This window comes from Pelecanus crispus, chromosome 9 (assembly GCF_030463565.1).
Source record: "Pelecanus crispus isolate bPelCri1 chromosome 9, bPelCri1.pri, whole genome shotgun sequence".
Taxonomy (NCBI): Eukaryota; Metazoa; Chordata; class Aves; order Pelecaniformes; family Pelecanidae; genus Pelecanus; species Pelecanus crispus.
In genome coordinates, this window is record NC_134651.1 from 24106303 (window position 1) to 24125285 (window position 18983).

An 18983-nucleotide genomic window follows, 5' to 3' on the forward strand; every position below is an offset into this window, starting at 1 on the left:
AATAAAAGAAATAAGATCTTAACAATAAATATTAATCTCCAGTAATGCTTAAGGGTCAAACATAAAGTACTTTCCTGAATTGTAATTCTTTAACCCTACAGACAGTTTTAACATGAATATGCCTCACTGTTCTGAAGCAGCAAGCTAAAAAGAACCATAACTTTTCTTTATATGTATATATTTAAATATATATTACTGCTAAACTTTGACTTTTTAGGACCCTGAATCACTTTTTGTGTTTTGGCAATTTGGACAAGAGATGGAAATAAATCTTTCTTTCATGCAAGCACTTAAAAGTGACATGAACGGTGCATGTCACTTTTAAGCCTCCAGATTCACAAATGACAGACAGTCCTCATCCCCAGATTTAAAGTGGGTTTCTTTGCTTCTCTGATTCAGAGTCTTCTATAAGAGTAATTGCCAAAGCCCTGGCGTAGATAACACATCCAAGAGGAACTTCAGCTGTACCGTTTGAAAATACACAGTGGAAAATAAATTCAAATAGCTAAGAGGCTGTCTCAGTATTTGAGCCCTAATGTTAGCCAGAAAAATCCATTCTCTTATATGTTGTTTGCCTATTCTGCTGATTCAGTCTATCTCATTCTTGACAGAAGACACCTTCAAAGAATATAGAATCTCTATAAAGTGCTACTTCTGTGTTTCAATGTTCCTTAAATTAACTGAAAGCATGCAAAGTCATGTATCATTTATCAATATACAAAATTAACACTGCTCCTTAATACAAGTTTCACCTAACTGGCCCTTTCTGAGCCCTCAGTTGGGCCAAACAGCTTCCACTGGCAGTTCTCTAGAATTAAGGAGCTTGTGGAACAAGTTAAAGTAATGCCAGACACAAATTGCTTTCACTGAAAGAGTCTGTATGATCATTTTCTGAAAAGAAGGTGGCATAAAGTAGCTGGAACGTATTCAAGGAAGAAGGATTTGCCTCAAAAAACACACAAGATAAGCACTTGTATAGCTTTGGCTAATATCCTAAACTAAAGCTATTTGAAAGGTTTTTTTCTGAGTGGCATGAAAAATGAAGAGTAATATGGTTAAAATGGATCTCCAGATAATCAGTACCCTTACAGAAGTTACATGGAAGGCGAATGTTTCATTCCGTTTAAATCAAGTCATCCTGCTGTCATTAGAAATCTCAGAGGTTCAGCGTTGTGGAAGGATTTAAAGGCAACACTTCAACAATAATCGGATTAGAAGGACTTGCATAGCTACATGGTCTAAAAAAGAGATAAAAGAAACCAGACTTTAAACTCGCCACAAAGAAAGGCAGTGAGCTGTGTGGTGCAGAATCAACACACTGTTCTGAGACTTTGATTTTGACAATTACCTAAAGTAGGGATGCCTGCAGATTTCAATGGTTACTGGAAAATGGTCAGCAATGACAATTTTGAGGAGTATCTGAAAGCACTGGGTAAGGTTCCCTTTGTGTTTCTTTAATAAGTAATCAATAAATGCAACCTTAGTCTTTACATTAATCTATTTTTTCTTGACAGTCATAAATCATTTTTGTGAGAAATATTTTTTTCAGAAATGCATTTTAAGAATTGCCTTATGCAAAATTGTTTTGTCTTAAGCAGCCTCTACTTTTTACCATCTTGAAGCTTACATTAACAGAGATTAAACTACATAGCTTGAAGAGGTAAGAGGCAGATTTCAAACTTAAAAAAACCCAACCATAATTTGAAAAAGAGTAAAATTTTTATGTGTAATAAAGAGACAATAATGTACTTAATGCAATTTTGTGTGTTTGCATTTGATGTAAAGTGCTAGTATGTCTATAGAAATATTGAAGGCCTTATTAACTGTCAAATACAAATGGTATTTTTTAGGATTCCACATAACCAAAAAGTCAAAACATTAACTATTTAAGTTAAAAGAATTAGGTTATGGACTTTTTCCTGATGAGAAAGCTGGCCTGAAAGAGCTGGACATTTATTTATGTTCGTTCATTTTAGTTTTCCGAAGAGCTACAAGCATCTTTTTGTGGTAGACTTTTCTGAATTAAAATAATTCTTTTTCTTTTTCAGATGTAAATGTTGCTGTAAGAAAAATAGCAAACTTGCTAAAACCTGACAAAGAAATCCTTCAGAATGGGGATCATATGATCATTAAAACTCTAAGCACTTTTAGAAACTACATCATGGAATTTGATGTAGGAAAGGAGTTTGAGGAGGATTTAGCTGGGGTGGATGATCGCAAATGCATGGTAAGAATTAGAACTCTAACAACAGACAAAGAAGAAAGAATATTAATAATCTGAGGCCTTTCACAGACCACATCTGTTAACCATTTTGTGTGGCTATTCCTAAAATTATTAATGTACTTCCCAGTTTGCCAAGATGTGCACACAGTTTTTAGTATGCCTTTACATTAAAGGAATACTAATTTTAATCAGAAGCACAAAATAACTTTATCAATGAATTAATAGTAACTTTTAATCAAACGTTACTCAATTATACTGGGATATTTGTTAGTCAAAAAGACATTTAGGTTCAGTCTTTCAGAATCTCTTCACTAAGTAATGTTTTACAGTAAAGAATATCCACTGGTTGCAGGGTCAGGCACTACTCCCCGTGTGTAAGAATTGCCAAGTGCTTATTGCAGCTTTTCATTCTTGTTCCTGTGCTCCTTCCTTCCTGGGTGTATTTATTAGAACAGATGTGTTAATTAGCCTACTGGAACAAATTTAATTGCAATCAATAAGCAAACACTGAGGACTCTGCCTTATGAGCTCTTTTTGCTTGCCAGAGAGACAGTATTTTCTATCTTATGACTGATAAATACCAATTAACAGGGGAAAAACTTGAGAATACCAGGTTCTTTCCTGTTAGTTTGAAAGCATGGCACCTGCAATATCCTACAGTGAAGACGTTGATAAGCAAATGAAAATTATCTCAGGAGGGACTACAGAGGAGAAATCACATAAAAGAGAATTAATAGGCTTCCATTCTTAGAAAGATAGTGCCATTTAAAACCGATACTATTCACTAACACTAGGATATGCAAATTTGCTTTTGCCCTGGTGATAGCAGGAAAGGGAAAGATCATGAAGATCAGAAAAAAAGAATGGCTAGCTAGTGAATGCCTCAAATAACCCTTCTGTACTCTTGTTACAGAGGGTGGAAGTATGATAGAGTGCAGAATACAAAATTCACAGAAGGGAGAAGCAATATATATTTGTGTATAGGGAAGTGCCCCAATGTCATAATGCATTTTTGACTGCTGGGAGGCTCTTAATCAGGATAATGAGGTCCAGATCCACTAAACAGTTACGAGCCCAAAGAAAGACTTAGACTTAGGTGGCTAAATTACCATCAAAGATAGCAATGTTCAAAATATCTGCTCAAGCACTAAAAATGTCTGAAGTTCTCAGTGTTTGAGTCAGTGAAGTACTGGTTTGTGTGTATACAGAACTGTCTCCATCTAAGCATTACCTATACTTAAATACCATTAATCTCCATCTAAAGGAGGACTAAAGCATACTCTACATGGCAGAAAGTAATTGTGCTCTGCGGCTGTCTAGCATGTGCCTGCAATGAGTTCTTACAAAATGTGTCAGACAACCACTGTGCTGAAAAATCAGATTGAGAAAACATGGAAATACGGCCCTTGCCTAGTCCTGCTTTTGAAATGCTGAATAGATTTAACACACAACTCTTAAATTCCTGACAAATACCCTAAATATTTCATTATTTTTGACAGGCCAAAATTCTCTACCCTATTTTGCTAAATTGAGTGATGGGGAAGAATTCAAAATGTTGAACCAGAAAGAAGAAATTAGAGAAAGATTATTCTAGTCACAGCTATTTGATTTGGAGTGGAACCTAGTTCACCCTACTTCCAAGGGTTGCTTAAACATTTTATCTGTTGGTTGTTTAGTGCAAAATGCTTGCTCAGCCTTGGAAGCAGAAGGTTCCAGCATCTTCTTGCCTTTTCCAAAAAACCCCAAGAGGTAGTCGCTAACCCTGACTGTTTGTTTTGTTAAGAATGACTTAGGCATGTTACTCCACAAAAGCTTTCAGAAATCCTCCATGTCCCTTTATGGCCTCCAACAACAGATACCAACTGCAGCTGTACAGTTAAGGTCACTGATCACTGGTTCTCTATTTGCCTTGTAGCAATGTATCATACTTTATAGTTCAATTTTCTTATTAAAGATTTCTTTTCTACATGAGACCTCAGTTTTCTCAAAGGCAAAACAGCAGAAGAAGCTGTCTTTCTGAAGCCACTTCAGCCCAAATCTGATAACCATAATGTCAGGCAGACTTGCAGTTGTTAAGCAACAAAATAACTCCAACAGTCCAGAAAAAGTCTTGTGAGAGAAGGGTCATGGAGGTGATAGAAGAGATACGGGACCACTCCCCGATTGGTGTTACGAAGAAAACCACCATAAAAGCAAAGGTTGAATATTATTCTTGGTGTTTCCTTTTCTCATCTATAGCTCATGAAGCCATAAATGGCTTAATCATTAATAGTCAACCTGTGTAATGGGAGAGATTGCAAATCAATTATTGTTACTTATATTGTGGACTGAGCAGACCACTGGGCAAGTTTTATCCGAGTAGCTCAATGTCTGGGAAGTACAAAGTAACATGGATAAGACAAATTACATATTAAACATTAATCTATATGGCAGAGCAATCATCAGGAGACTAGCAAAAATCGCCTTAGAAGTAATTCATCCAATACAATAGATAATTTTTTCTTTTAATTCTTTTAATGAAGAATGTATCATCTAACTAGAGTTAACATATCAGTAAAAATAATATTATCACGGTGAACAGGTTAGATCTTGTGTATAATTCACTGAAACTGTGTTCACCTTCCAGTGGTAAAAAGCATCTTTGAGTTAGTCAGGGTAGAGAGGAGAGTAGCTACAATAATTCCAAATCAATACTATCTGTGATGAGTAAAGGCTAAAAAGTTTTGCTGATACTTATTTTAGAGGTAAGTCAAAGGTTTGACAGTAGGAATTGATACTCCTGTGATTGTATAGGCCCCCTCCTTCATCTCAGTTAGGATTTTTTCGTATTTATAGTTGGTCACTCCTGGAAGCCTGTCTGAGCTTTCTGGAACAGTGAGTTAATTGAGCTGGATAAACCTTAGCAGTTTCAGTTTGTCCTTTTTTTCACCTTTAACTGTCGCTTTCTTGTATGCAACATGCTTTTAGGTGATTCTCTTTTCTTTAAGGGATATAGGTAACAGGAGTTGGTGACATTAGTTCCTTTAAGATTTTGTTTCTGTTGAGTAGTGAAAATTTGCTACTTTAGAATCTCAAGAAACTCAAAAGCTCTGCTAGTTTAGTTAAAGATGCAATTTCTTTGTTCTGTAAAACCAAAGATTAGGATAGCTGACCACACAGACGTGTGGACACAGGAGAGATCACTAATCAAAGTGCAAGGTACTTCCAAGAAGACAGTTGATATACAATGCATTCTAAGTATTACTGAAACCGTGTATGGAGCAATCTGCAGCACAAACTGATCTCTTGAGAAATGCAGACAAGACATCTGCATTCACTTAGCTCCATAATGCTATCGTGCTTCTCCTGGAGCTTTTCCCCAGAGATTTTATCTCCTAGATAAAAGTTAAATAAGAGTTTCTCTATTTGTTTGGCAATTTTGTGGAAGATGTGTTTCTGCAAGTTTAATCATACTTAATATTTAGGGTTGTTAAAAACTTGGCAGTTTGAACTACAAAGGTAAAATGAAAGTTTACATATTCAGGAGCATCTTTTATTCTTTTATTATTTTGTTAATGTTACAAGGTGCACATTAGATGATGTAGAAAGAAGTTTAGAACATTAATATTGTATTGCATTATTTCTCATATGATGTGAAGTTTGAATCGGACCATGGGATAAAGTTCTTTTTACTTTGAACCATTTATTCACGGTTTTAATTGCTAACATATATCAGATGTATAGTGTACAGAGACAGAAATTTAAAGTTAAATGGATAACTATGGCTTTTGTATTCCCTGAACTGAGTATTTGATCCTGCTATCTTCATTCTCAGTGAAGCTCCAGTCTCATAAAGAAAATTCCTCATTTTTAAAGATAAATTCTATAATCTCTAGTTGTGATTAATTTAGTGAGCATCTCAGGTATTGCACTAAGTATAAAACCTTGTTTCATGCACATAAACTTCACTGTAGAAAAAAAATCTACTGTGCACAAAGGAAGCAAGACCTTATTGAAACAACAATTAATTGAAAACCATCTCCAAAATTATGTCTCATTCATCAGCAGATAATTTTGCCTTCCTTTTTCACCATCAGTAATAAACAGCGAAGCTGAGGAAACAACTGCAATGTGAAATATGTACCAGTAAACATAAGAACAGGGCAGGATCTGACACTAAGCAGAAAAGTTAGCCTTAGGTACATACACAGTGTATTTGCTTAGTATATCAGTCAAAAGTTTATAAAAAAGTTAACTGAAAAAACTTAAAGGCTGAAACAAAGGCTGAAGTTTCATGTTCCAAGTCTTTGCACCCAATGAATCAAAGCAGACTGAGAATGGGATAGCTCAGATGCAAAAATTGCTTCTCTAAAATTTTTACTTTTCTAATCATTTTGCTGCTAAAGTCGAGAAAGTTTTCGCATTATAATTTTTCTCTGCTGTTCAAGCATTTGAATGAGCCTGAATTGCTTTAGCTCACACTATCCAGAATGAATCTATCTTTTGACAGAGACTAAGGGCAAGTGATCTGTTTAAAAAATCAAGGAAGATTCTATGTTCTAAATACAGAACAGCAGAATTTCTTGGATAACTGAAAACAGCGTTAGTTGCATTAGAATTGAATATTTGGCTAAGCAAGTGAAGGATGCCTTGTGCTCTGGCATAGTCATTTTCCTCTTACATTGAAGCAGGAAAGGAAATGACAATGACTGGGGATTGGTAAACAGATAAAACAGCAAGAATTTGAAACTGAAGGTGGGAAATGGTTCATATTAACCATTTAGTTCACCAAAACAGAATACAAGCAGACTATAACCATGGATAAGTTATCAAATGGCTGTTTAGTGTTCCATTATTGGAACTAATATAACTTCTGGGTGTTGCTGGGTGGGGGTAGGCTGAGAGGGATTTGGGAGCTCTAGAATTCATTCATCAGATCTATCATAGATCTCACCATATGAAGTATCTTCCTGAAAATATATAGTCATTTAACGTTCAAGACAGCCACATAAAGGTTGTTCATAGGCACCTGACCAATTCTTCTGTCACACAAACCAGTGCTGGTTACATGTGCCCTATCCTAGTGAAAGGAGGTGAGTTGTTTGAAACTGATGATGGCTCTGTTTTAAATAAGAAACATGCCTAATGTGAAACTGATTCCTCTCTAGTTTGTATTCAGGAAAAATGCAATGAAGTTTAGTTGTTCTGGATATAATTTGATTTACACTGCTGCAAGGTCAGAGTAAAGCCCTGTTACAAAATCCCATGGCTCATGAAGCTTATTTAACTATTTAAGCAGGGTTCCTCTGTTCCACAAATGGAATTCACAGCTGTTAATCTAGCTTAGAGTAGGTATTGGAATGAAGACTTTGCTGCCAGAAAAACAGCAAGCAACAAACGATGTTCCAATACTTGGAATTTCAGTAGGGATCCCCACAGGGTGAGAAGACTCAACATAAATTGTGCCTGTCTACTAAGCTGCAAGATCAGCAATATGTATTTACTTGATTCCTCTGATTCAACTATTTTGTTTTTTCATCTCTTCAAATGCTGTCCTTTTCTTTTTGGCTTGTAAGTATTTTCTTACATACTTTGTTGGAACAAGCATTATTCTAGAATGACTGTTGCTGTGAGGTGTTTTTATGTCATTGCCTGTGTGTATGTACTAGTCTCCTCTCAAATCTAGTGTCCTCTGTTTCTGCAGTACTGTAAATTCCCCAGCCCCTCACTGGGATAATCTCTGACTTTGGGGGGAGGGGAGGTAATTTAAAGGAGGTAGTCTTGATGTAGTTCTCTGTTGACACTTCTGACATTTTACAAACTGCTGTCCGCAAGTGAGGAAGAACAGTCATCCAGTCAACCCCTCTGAGGCTCCAGAGAACAGAGGTCCATTCTTGGATCTGTCTCAGGCTCTCTAAAACCTCTGGTTCATTCGGTCTCTGTGCCTCAGTGAAGAGACGCTGTTTCTTTTTTTCTGCCTTGTTTCACATCGCATGTCTTTTTGGCATTACTGCTTATTACCTGTAAGTGATATGCTCAGCACATTTGCGTGGTGATATCAAATGAGATCTCTAGAATCTTTTGCCATATAATTTAAGGTGTCATTAACTTCAAATCTGCAGTGCTGGATTCATGTCTAAAACCCGAGACTGATCAGAAGCTTTGAGCTAGTTATTCACAAAACCACTGCTAACATACTGAAGCTTTGTAGGGGAGGTGATTTTGGATGGACTTAGCATTTCAGCTTTTTGTGAATCCTAAAAAGCTCAGAGTTATGAATGCAGAAAGTGCAATCAAGAAAAGAATCAGCTGAAAACCTGCGAACCAGACTTACCAAATCCAATTTTGAGTGACAAACCATTAGTGTTATGTGCAATTGTATCTTGCTAAAATAACACAGAGGATAAATCAATTATACACATTCATTTAAACAGTGTCTTAGAATCGATTCTGATCCTTGCACAGAGTTAATTGGATGTGCTGTTTTGTACTTTTATTTCTGGCATAGGATATACACAAGTCTTCCTATTTTTGCATTATTTGTATACAATTTTATTTCAGTAAGAAAAAAAAATCCGCGAGTCCTAGGAAATAAAACATTATGCACTGTCCAAAATAGTGATTCTACTCCTCCTCCCACATATTGTGACCTGCATAGCCTGGAGCTTTGGCACATTTACTTTCCTACTCCCTGGAACATGTCTCTAGTCATTGCTTTCCTTCATTGCTCTATGAGCAAGGATTCAAAATAAGGAATTTGAACGTTTAAGATCTGATACTATCTGACAGCAGCTTACCCTTTGATCTAAAATTTGTCAATCCGATCCTAAGCCCCTTTGCTAGCAATGGAAATGCTGACAATCATAGAAGCAAAATACTGCTTCTGGAAGTGTCTCATCTTTTGACGACAGTGAACTTCAGTAAGCTTATCAGTCAGGTACAGAATGCCCACATTATAACCACCTTGCCTTTCAAGAACAGTCTGAGCAAGTTTGTAATGGCATGAACACATTTCAGAGTCCTGTAGCTATAGATACCTGTTACAAGACATCACATCTGCCAGCACTACAAGCAGCTGAGAAATGAGTTGTATTGTATTACCAGCCATTTCCTATGAGTTAACTTTGGGAGTTCTGTTGCTGCATGGCTAAAAACAGGAATGATGAACTGGGAGGTTAGATTTGTAAGTGCTTCTACAGGGTTGAACTGGTTAGTAAGGGAAGGAAAGGTTGGTTTAGACTTATCATTTAACCTAGCTACAGGATGGCTAAATAAGTATAGCCTTTGTCCAGCAACAGTATCTGGAGGTAAAGTCCAGGAATCCTACCACTAATTTTTCTGTTCGGTTTGTTGTTGTTTTCTCAGTAGTTTATCTGTCTGTCACCAACCTGCAAAATGCAGATTTGATGAGATAAAAGGAGTTGCAGGACAGAGAGATGACAATCCCTGAGCGTGGTTGTAGCCCTCCTATTAGCAGTGTGCAGCATGCCTTCTACACAGAAGGTCATAGGTAGTGACTACAGCATTACAGAATGCCCCTTCACAGTTACATTAGATCTTGTCTGCAATACCAACATTAGTTTATTCCATCAGCACTTCATTTGATGAAAATCTCCCCTGCAGACTGCTTACCAGAGGTTTTTATATCACTTTGATACTTAGTACAGATGAAAATGCTTTATCTTGAGAAGCTGTTAAATATCTTGTTGGACATATTGTCATGTTTGACCAAAAATTCTAGGATGTTTACTTTGGTGTTATTTGTAAACACAATACAGGGCACGGCTCAAATTGGATTTTCCTATGTCATCTGACATAAACAATTACTTTCCATTGTTTAATCCTTCTTAAATCGTAATTATGGTTGTAAAATGACTGGTCATTCTCATAAGCAGAGAATTACTGTACTGAGATGGAACACAGAGTGTGTTGTGCAGTTTTAGAGCATTGCAGTCATTTGCTGCACCATAATATAGAGACAACACACTGAAGGGAAGCAGAAGAAAAGTAGAACTGGTACTGCTGTGTTTCTCCTACAGATGGGAAATCAATAACATATTTTTGATGAAAGCTGGTAGCTGCAATTCATATTTGTAAACGCAATGTGTCAAAAATCTATGTAGCATTAAAAAAAATGTTCGTGGACTACTTTAAAAAAAAAAAGTTCTTTTCTTTCATTCACCTGTAAAATACATTACGTATCTTCAACTGTAGAGCACATGACACAAGCAAGCACACTAGGAATAGCCAACATGGGAATGAGAAACATTGTGCAGAGCCAGCATCAATTGTTTTTGCAGTTAGACCTCAATGGGAAATGCAAAGTTCTCTGATAAAATAGTTTGATGACTATTTCAGTAAATTACAAAAGTCAGTATCTCTGGCTGTGGGTCAATATGACTTGCCACTAGAAGCTGGAAGTAATATCTATTGTAGTTCTGCAAGACTTCACTAATATTAGTGCTGCTAGAGAAAATGCAAATACACAGTCAATGGATTTGTTTTGTTTTTACTAAATATTTCATTTAATAAACCTACCTTGTCTCATAACTGAAAACAGTAATGAGAATACTTTAGTTACCATTTCTTCTACCTTTAATTTTCAGGAGGATGGTATTGCTATGCATATGTATTTAAATCTTCATAACTCGAAGAGATGAAATCACTAACAAAAGTATGTGAATGGCCAAGTAATAAAAGGAAAATATCTGAGTACACAAAAAAGTTGAAGACCACAGAAATTATATCATAAAACTAAAGAAAATTTGAACATTTTTTGTGTTCTCAGGCTTCAAAGGCTTCTTCACCACCCAGAGGAGCTCCATTGTCTTATTATTACACCTCAAGAACAGAAAGCATATAATCCGAAAGATGTGCAATATTGGTGGTTAGAATTTTTGAGAAAAGTGAAATTGAAGCAAGACTCACTCTTAATTTATCTCACTCCATTAACTTTTCTTGTGCTCTTTAGTATTTTTAATCACACTATCAACTATTCACATTAATCACTATTTTCTACTGGTTTCCTACAGAATTATATGCATTTGACCTAAGACGTATTCATTTTAGGTTTAAGTATGATCAGGTATTAAGTAAGCAAAACTTAGCTTGCATATGATGAAATAGATTATGTACTACCTGGTTAAAACTGATAAATGAAGTCTTCCATTTAGCCTACAAATAGTACATGATGCTCAACAAGGCAGGAGCCTTCAGTTTAGTTTTAGTAGCTGGCATAGTGCTGTGTTTTGGATTTAGGATGAGAATAATGTTGACAACACACTGATGTTTTAGTTGTTGCTAAGTACTGCTTATGCTAGTCAAGGACTTTTCAGCTTCCCATGCTCTGCCAGGTGCACAAGAAACCAGGAGGGGGCACAGCCAGCATAGTTGATCCAAACTGCCCAAAGGCCTATTCCATACCATACGACGTCATGCTCAGTATATAAACTGGGGGGACTTGGCTGGGGGGCAGTGATTGCTGCTTGGGAACTGTCTGGGTATCGGTCAGCGTGTGGTGAGCAATTGCATTGTGCATCACTTGCTTTGTATATTGTTATTATTATTATCATTACTATATTGTTATTATTATCATTACTATTTTACTTTATTTGATTTCAATTATTGAACTGTTCTTATCTCAACCCAGGAGTTTTCTCACTCTTACTCCTCCGATTCTCTCCCCTGTCCCACCGGGGCAGGGGGAGTGAGCGAGCAGCTGCGTGATGCTTAGTTGCTGGCTGGGGTTAAACCATGACAGTACATCATTTCTTTATCTTGATAGTAAGCATGTGCTGGGAGAGGAAAACAACAGCAACTAGGTTCATACAGAACTGCCTTACTACTCCAGTCAAGTGCTTCACTCCTAATTATAAAATGGCGATATCCTGATCCAGTCTTGACAAATAAATCTTTGCTCTTATATACAACAGAATAGATTATATTTACCAACATTTGCCCTACAGTGGTATTTTTGGAATATTATTGCTATGATCTCACTCAAATATTTGCAAATGTTCTAAGGCAAGCATTGCTGTGTCTTAGCTGTTGGTAAAGGGTGGTCTGTTAGCAGCCAGTACATATGTAACAGCCATAGCAACTCCAACCTCAACTAATACTCAATCTGTGTCTCAACAGAGATATTTGGAATGGAAGAACTTATTTCAATCTGAGTAAAAGAGAAGTTTGTGTCTTCTGTATTAGTTGTGTCCTTTATTATGTGAGACATTTCAGTTTGACCTGAAGAAAGAAAAGATAAAAATGCTACTGATTAATCTTACTGTCATAAAGTGGTTGTTCCTGCTAACAAAGAGGACATTATCTTCTCCTGTAATATATTCTGTCCTTTATAACCTTCATAGCAAAATAGCCACATACCAAAATCAGAAACTGTATGGTTTACTCATATCCCTTCAGTATTTATATTTCTCAAAGGGAAGGCAGAGGATGATAACTGAGAATATTGGCTGATAAAACAGCTTGGTTAACGGTCTGTAGTATTATATACTCTTTGTGGTTATCACCAAATTGCCAAAAGCAGTATCGAATCTTGACTGGAAAAACAAGAAAGCCAGAGAAAAAAGTGTGCTGTTTTCTGAGATGGAACAATTTCAGTCACCCTTGGAGTCTGAAAAAGTTAACGTTTCCTTACGCTGCTAAAAACATTTTTCCATTGCCCCCAGGTGTACTAAGCTAGTGAATATTATCAAGACTAATAACTTCCACAACTGACTTTGAACATTAGTAGTATTAATAAAGTTGGATCTTACTTTATCATGGTATATTGCCTTTGAATTCACATATAAACCCAGAAAATTTAACTATTAAGCTAGTCTAATGATTCAACTGTGCTGAGCTAATACTCAATGGATAAAAACAAGTGCGGTTACTAAGCAAAGTTGCATATACAAATGATTCGTTCCACAGTATCACTCACACCTACAAGTCATCAGTAGAAATAATGTTCATTTTCTGATATATTAATTTTTTAGAATCATCAGAAATTCTTAGATGTGTTAACTTATAAATTAAACATTTTTCACTTTGACTAGTATTATTTGTTATCTTCTATCTCCAACTGGACATCTACAGATTGAAAACAGATATGGAAGAGGATTTAACAGATAATGGCAGGCTGAATGGATTTAAACTATGATGACCACATTAACTACAGCTTTGCCCAAATGTGTTGTTCCTTCCTGCATTAGCATTTTATACATTAAAAGGATATGGCTTTTTAAAAATGTTATCTACTATTTGGTTTAAATACATCATTTTACAGGAGTGAATAGAAGAATTTGTGAATGCATTTTCCAAATCAGAGAGATTTTTAGCAAGGACACATAAGTTTGTCTTTCAGAGACCCCATATGGTGCAAAAAGACTATATGGGATCAATAACAATGCCTTGCCTATGATTATCTATGCTGGCAGGCTTTCTAGTGATTCATTTTCCATGCTTGTTTAGTCTAAAGCTTCCCAGGGGTGGAGACTGCTGCCTGTACTCATTTAAAGATAGTGGCTATTATAGTTATCATTTAAGAATTAATTGTTTGTGACATACACAAATTAAATAAATAAGGCTGCATAGTTCTTGAATGTTGAACTGGTTTTAGTACCCAGAATGACAGATGTAGGCTGACTTCTTTTCTTGGAAACTACACAGGATGGATGCAGTAAGTTTTCCTTTAATGATAGATCAGAATTCATCATCTCTCCATATTTGACTACTCATAAAGGCAGTGGCTGAAGAAGTTTACAAGGTAGACAGTAATTCCGTATTTAGTCCTCAGATTCACTTTAAACAAGCTGGTTTAAAAGCCATGTGCTCATATTGATGTTAAACTATCCTCATGGAGCACAAATTGTCACTGCTCTTCCCCTTCCCTCTTTAAATATTTTACAGAGTGTTGCTTCTCTTTATCGTAGGGAGACTTGAAAGGCAAATTGTCAGTAAAGACTAACCAGAATAACAAGCTGTAGGATGCACCCTCATACATTTAAGTGGTAGTTTTGTGAATCAAGTTTGAGTGAACTACTCAAGACAGCACCAAGGTTCACAAAAGTGCTACGTTGAATCCTGCAACACCTTACGCTCACTCTTATTCTGCCAGTCCTGGCTCAAGTAGTTCTCCAGCTACAGTTACACAAAGCAGGATGCTGGGAAAGTTACCAATTTGCTGATACTTCCAAACCACTCTGCTTGATGACAGAAGGCAGATTAAGAGGTGGGGAAAAAACAGCTCAGGATTTAAAGGCCTTGTTCATCCATAGCTGCCAGTAAGTGGGTACTTTTTTCAGGTAGAGCAGCTGGGGAATCCTTCTTATGGTGGAAAAAAACAAACAATGTCAAGTTTTCAGCTCCTTTTGCAAATACAATGTTAGGCTGCACATCCCTTCTGCTGCTGTATTTGTCAGCAGGGAGAGAGGAGCGTGCTTTTACGCAATGATTTTATGATATTTTTTCTTGCATTTAAGCAGCTTTATCTCATCCTTCCAGGTTTTGACAGGCAATTGGGAATTTAACAATACAGTTAAACTTTGTATGTAAGCTCATTTCTTTTGTAATTATCGTAAGTGTTACAACACTCTACAGTTATTCTTCTTATGAGATACGTTAATCATTTATTATGTTAGAAGTTTTGCTTTAAGGAAACTAATTGTAATATCAAAGAATACTACGGTAACACTGAACATGTCTATTTTGTTAGACCACTGTATCTTGGGATGGAGATAAGCTGCTTTGTGTACAGAATGGAGAAAAAGAAGGTCGTGGTTGGACCCAGTGGATTGAAGGAGATGAAATGCACCTGGTAAGATCATGTAACAGTTTTTAAATGCCACTCTATTAAAATGGTTAGATGTAATGCAGCAGGCTGTGTGCTATGTTATCTTGGCTTACTTCGACATAATTATCTATTGGTGCAGCATTTGACTTGTTTCTAAAGCAACAATTTCATTTGGAGCCATTATGCTTTTATGTCCCTTACAAAGACTGCCTGATTTCAAAGCAGTACTCTTTCTGTGTTAACTGTCTGTCCAGACATACCAGTTTGAAATGTTTACACTGAGGAAGACATTTAATAGAATGGCCTTCATACAGTCTGTGAAATACGCAGTATGGGAGCTGGTGAAATCATGCATCCAACAATAATCCATAAGGGGAAAATGCACCATTGTTCATTTAAAATAATTACAGGCCAGACTGCACTATAGCCTAGAGAACTAAAACAGCAATTAAGTTTTTGAAATGTCATGTTCTTTCAGATCATCATTTTTATCTTTCTAAGTTAACAGGACCTGAAAGAAGATGCCTGTTCTTTTCTCAAGTAGCTCTTTATAGCATCCTCACTCTCTCATCAATGTGGGTAAAAGGCAGTCTTCCTGCTGAGATAATAAAACCCAGCCTCCATTTCTGTTCACTGTTCAGTACTATTAGCATTCAGCAGTCTGAATGGCTGGTCTCTAAATATTCAAATCAGTAGCAGAGTTATGAAATCTTTGCAAAAGTACCCCAGACCCCTTATTACTAAACACAAATTTCAGGAAGTACCGGCAGTCCCAGAAACCAGTTCAGGAAAGGAACGTATATGACAGATCTTACCATCTGGACTACATACTTGATACAATGCAGGACGGAGAAAATTACTGTGTAAGTGTTCACTTTACAGCTGAGGTCATGGGCTCACTGAAAGTACGGGGGAAGCAATAAAAAGGAGACTCCAGAATTTCCTGTGTATACATATTCCCTCTATCTATACACAAACACACTACAGCATTTCCACACTATCTCCCAGCTTCACAATAGTCAGTGCCATGACACCAAGCATCAGCCCTTTCAGATTCTCTGCTGGCAAACAGGTTGCAATTAGCCATAGAATGTCTGGCTGGAAGTTCAGCTCACACCTTGCTGCACTCAATCATACACATACGTGCACTCATCTGCACATATATGAAGCAATAGCACTAGTTGCTCTTGGATTTCTCTGTATTGGCATCCTGGTTTCTGTCCCTTGCCAGCTCTGCAGCCATGATCTCTTCCCATTTCCTGTCCCCAACACCAATTTCTTTAGCCCCCATTTCTGCTATCCTTACTCTGATTCATGCTCTAGCCATACAGCCTAGCCATTGACCTCCAGGCCAGACCATTTTCTATACTTGACCCTGTCAAGAGCTTGATTTTAGAAGTCACAAATTCAGATTCAGTTGCTCAAACATAAGTGTCTGGTGCCACTTTAGGTGCTCCAAGGTAACCTGCCTGATCTGAGGCTGCTTTTTCAGAAGACTGTGAAGAGTTCTGTATCATACCTGCCAGCTCATGCAGGCATCCATGCACTCATTGACACTTGTACAATTTATCACAATCTGCCTCTCATGTACACAGCAATCAGTACAAAATTACTTCATGCAAAGGAAGTAACCAAATATCTTAGAGGCTGATCCCCAATATTTCAATTTTATCACTTTTTATATTTCATGAAGTTCAAAAGATGTCCTCTTTATTGCTCTGAATCCTTGTTAATGTAACTCTCTCCATTAAACATACAGTAAAAGAGTCCCATTTAGTATCTTATTTTTGACCAGCTAAGATTACCAGGTCCCGTACTTTGAGAGTCCTTTGATACAATGGGCAGTTACCTCTAAAAAATTGATATTTCGATAGCTTTATGATCCTGTTGAACTTTACACAATGAGCCAAGTGTTAATTTAATTCTTTCCACAATTCTGTAGAGAGTAGTACCACATCTTTAGTAGTTTATCGCCTCCTATTTTCTCCATTTCATTCTATGGCCTGTACTTTATAGTTCTTTTTCCTCCTTAAATTCTGTTCTATGTGAGTGACTTACTTGACCATTCTCCATTTCCTTTTGAGTTTTATTGCCCTTTACTATTGTATTGATTGCTTCTGCTCTGTAGGTTTTTGTCACTGTCAGCAGATCTCTTAGCCCTTGTTGCACACTCCTTCTTCTGGGTTACCTATATAGAAGTGAACAAAACAGGTCCTAACTAAAATCACTGTATCAGTCTGCTTGTTTCATCAATTCATCATGAAGCACTTTCTTTTACTAGGGACTAGCAGCATATGCCAATAAGGTTATTGACTCAGTGTAAGAGTTTTTTAACATGTCCTTTTATCAAAGTCCCCCATAAGAAAATGTGCATAACTTCCCAGGAAACTCTGCCTCCTGTTTCCTCAAAATATTCTGACAGCTTTATTAAAAGTCTTATCTTGAAATAGAAAGTACATCCCTTCTGCTACGTCATACATAACCTTTGGCTTTATGTCCCTTAAGAAGTTCCACCCCTCCTTCTTCTTCCACCAAAACCAGTCAACACCTCCACACATCCCCACACACACTGTGTGCACTTCTCAGGTCTAACTGAAATAGTTTCAGTAATGGAGAAGATTTAACTGCATCTTCGGTGAGATTAGGTAAACAACAGTAGGCCTCACAAATCAGTGACCAAGATGTAAATATCATTGCACCTGCTTATGCACAGTTCATGATGATCCAATGACTAGCAAGTAGGTATTTTTTAAAAGCTTTTATGGAACACAGCATTAGGCACCCAGTATGGTCAAGTTCAGTCAAAACTCACTGCTGTGCTGTGAGTATAGACCTAGGTCAAATCTTCTGTACCCACCTACCTGTCCTTTTCTAGCCATGATCATTGTGTTGCTGGAGTGGGCTTTCAGCTGATTCCTGGTTTTGTAGGTTTGAACTACCAGTCATCAATATACCGATTCGGAAATAGTTGCTCAAATCCATCTCCAAATAACTTCTTTATATGTCCAAAATAGAGAATGCCCATTTCAAAGACCTAAGCAGTTGCACACACTGCAAATAGAGAATAATGCACCAGGAGCGTATTTGGCCCTTTAAGACCTGAGATCCCAAAACGCCTCTGCCTTTCACCAGAAAACAAACCCAAACCAGCTGGTTTCTTTTAGGATTAAAAATAGGCTAAAATATGTACAAGCTACCCAATCTAATTTGACAGAAAATTGTGGATTCAAATCGAACTGGAGATACACATGAATGTATAATGTGCCCTATGTAAAAGCTGTATTTCTTAATTATTTTCTCTTCCTAGGAAATAAGAGTGTGTGGAGTCAAGTGTAAGCAGGTCTTTAAGAAGGTACAGTGAGCCTACTGCTGATACAAAAGTGAAGAACAGTAGAATTTACAGACTTACCACCGAATCTCCAAATGCTAGTAATGAACATCATCAGTGATGAGAGCAAACAGAGAAATGAAGATCACATTAGAACTGTATAGTTAGAATAAAATATTTTTAACAGATCATTTTAAAGAAATAACTGCAAATAAAACTATTTTTTAGAAATGCCAATTAAAGATACTAAACACTGTAAGTGTGTGTGTAGCATAATTCTTGACTACACCAAAATAGGACTGTTTGGTATAAAACAAGATATTGGAGTTTAAGACCCTGTAAGCTAGTTTTTTACTTACAATGCAAATCACCCTTCCATAGCCTTAGCAGAGGGCCTTCAGGTAGTCTTGTTTGCAAATGTTGAATTGTAGTTGTAGGGAAGCGAATGAGAGCTGCAGTATGCGGCTTACACTTAAATCCTGTATTCACTGAAGCCAGTGAGAATTTTACCATCAGCTCTAATGGAGCAGTACTTCACTGAAAGTATTCCACCAAATATAAAAATCTCATTTCTCAAAATAAGTAAAGGTATGGATCAATAGTCTGGAAAAACAGTACTTACAGCCCATTTTTTTTTTTTTCTTGTTCTAGAGAAACCAATAGTA

General features: G+C 36.8%; 1 protein-coding gene across 1 annotated transcript; it reads left to right on the forward strand.

Annotated features, from left to right (window-relative positions):
• The first annotated feature begins 1359 nt into the window (after positions 1-1359).
• Positions 1360-18351, forward strand: RBP1 (retinol binding protein 1). The gene is made up of 4 exons (XM_009492453.2): positions 1360-1432; positions 2049-2227; positions 14913-15014; positions 18298-18351. The coding sequence occupies exons 1-4, from the start codon at positions 1360-1362 to the stop codon at positions 18349-18351; spliced, it is 408 nt and encodes a 135-aa protein (XP_009490728.1).
• The last annotated feature ends 632 nt before the right edge of the window (positions 18352-18983 follow it).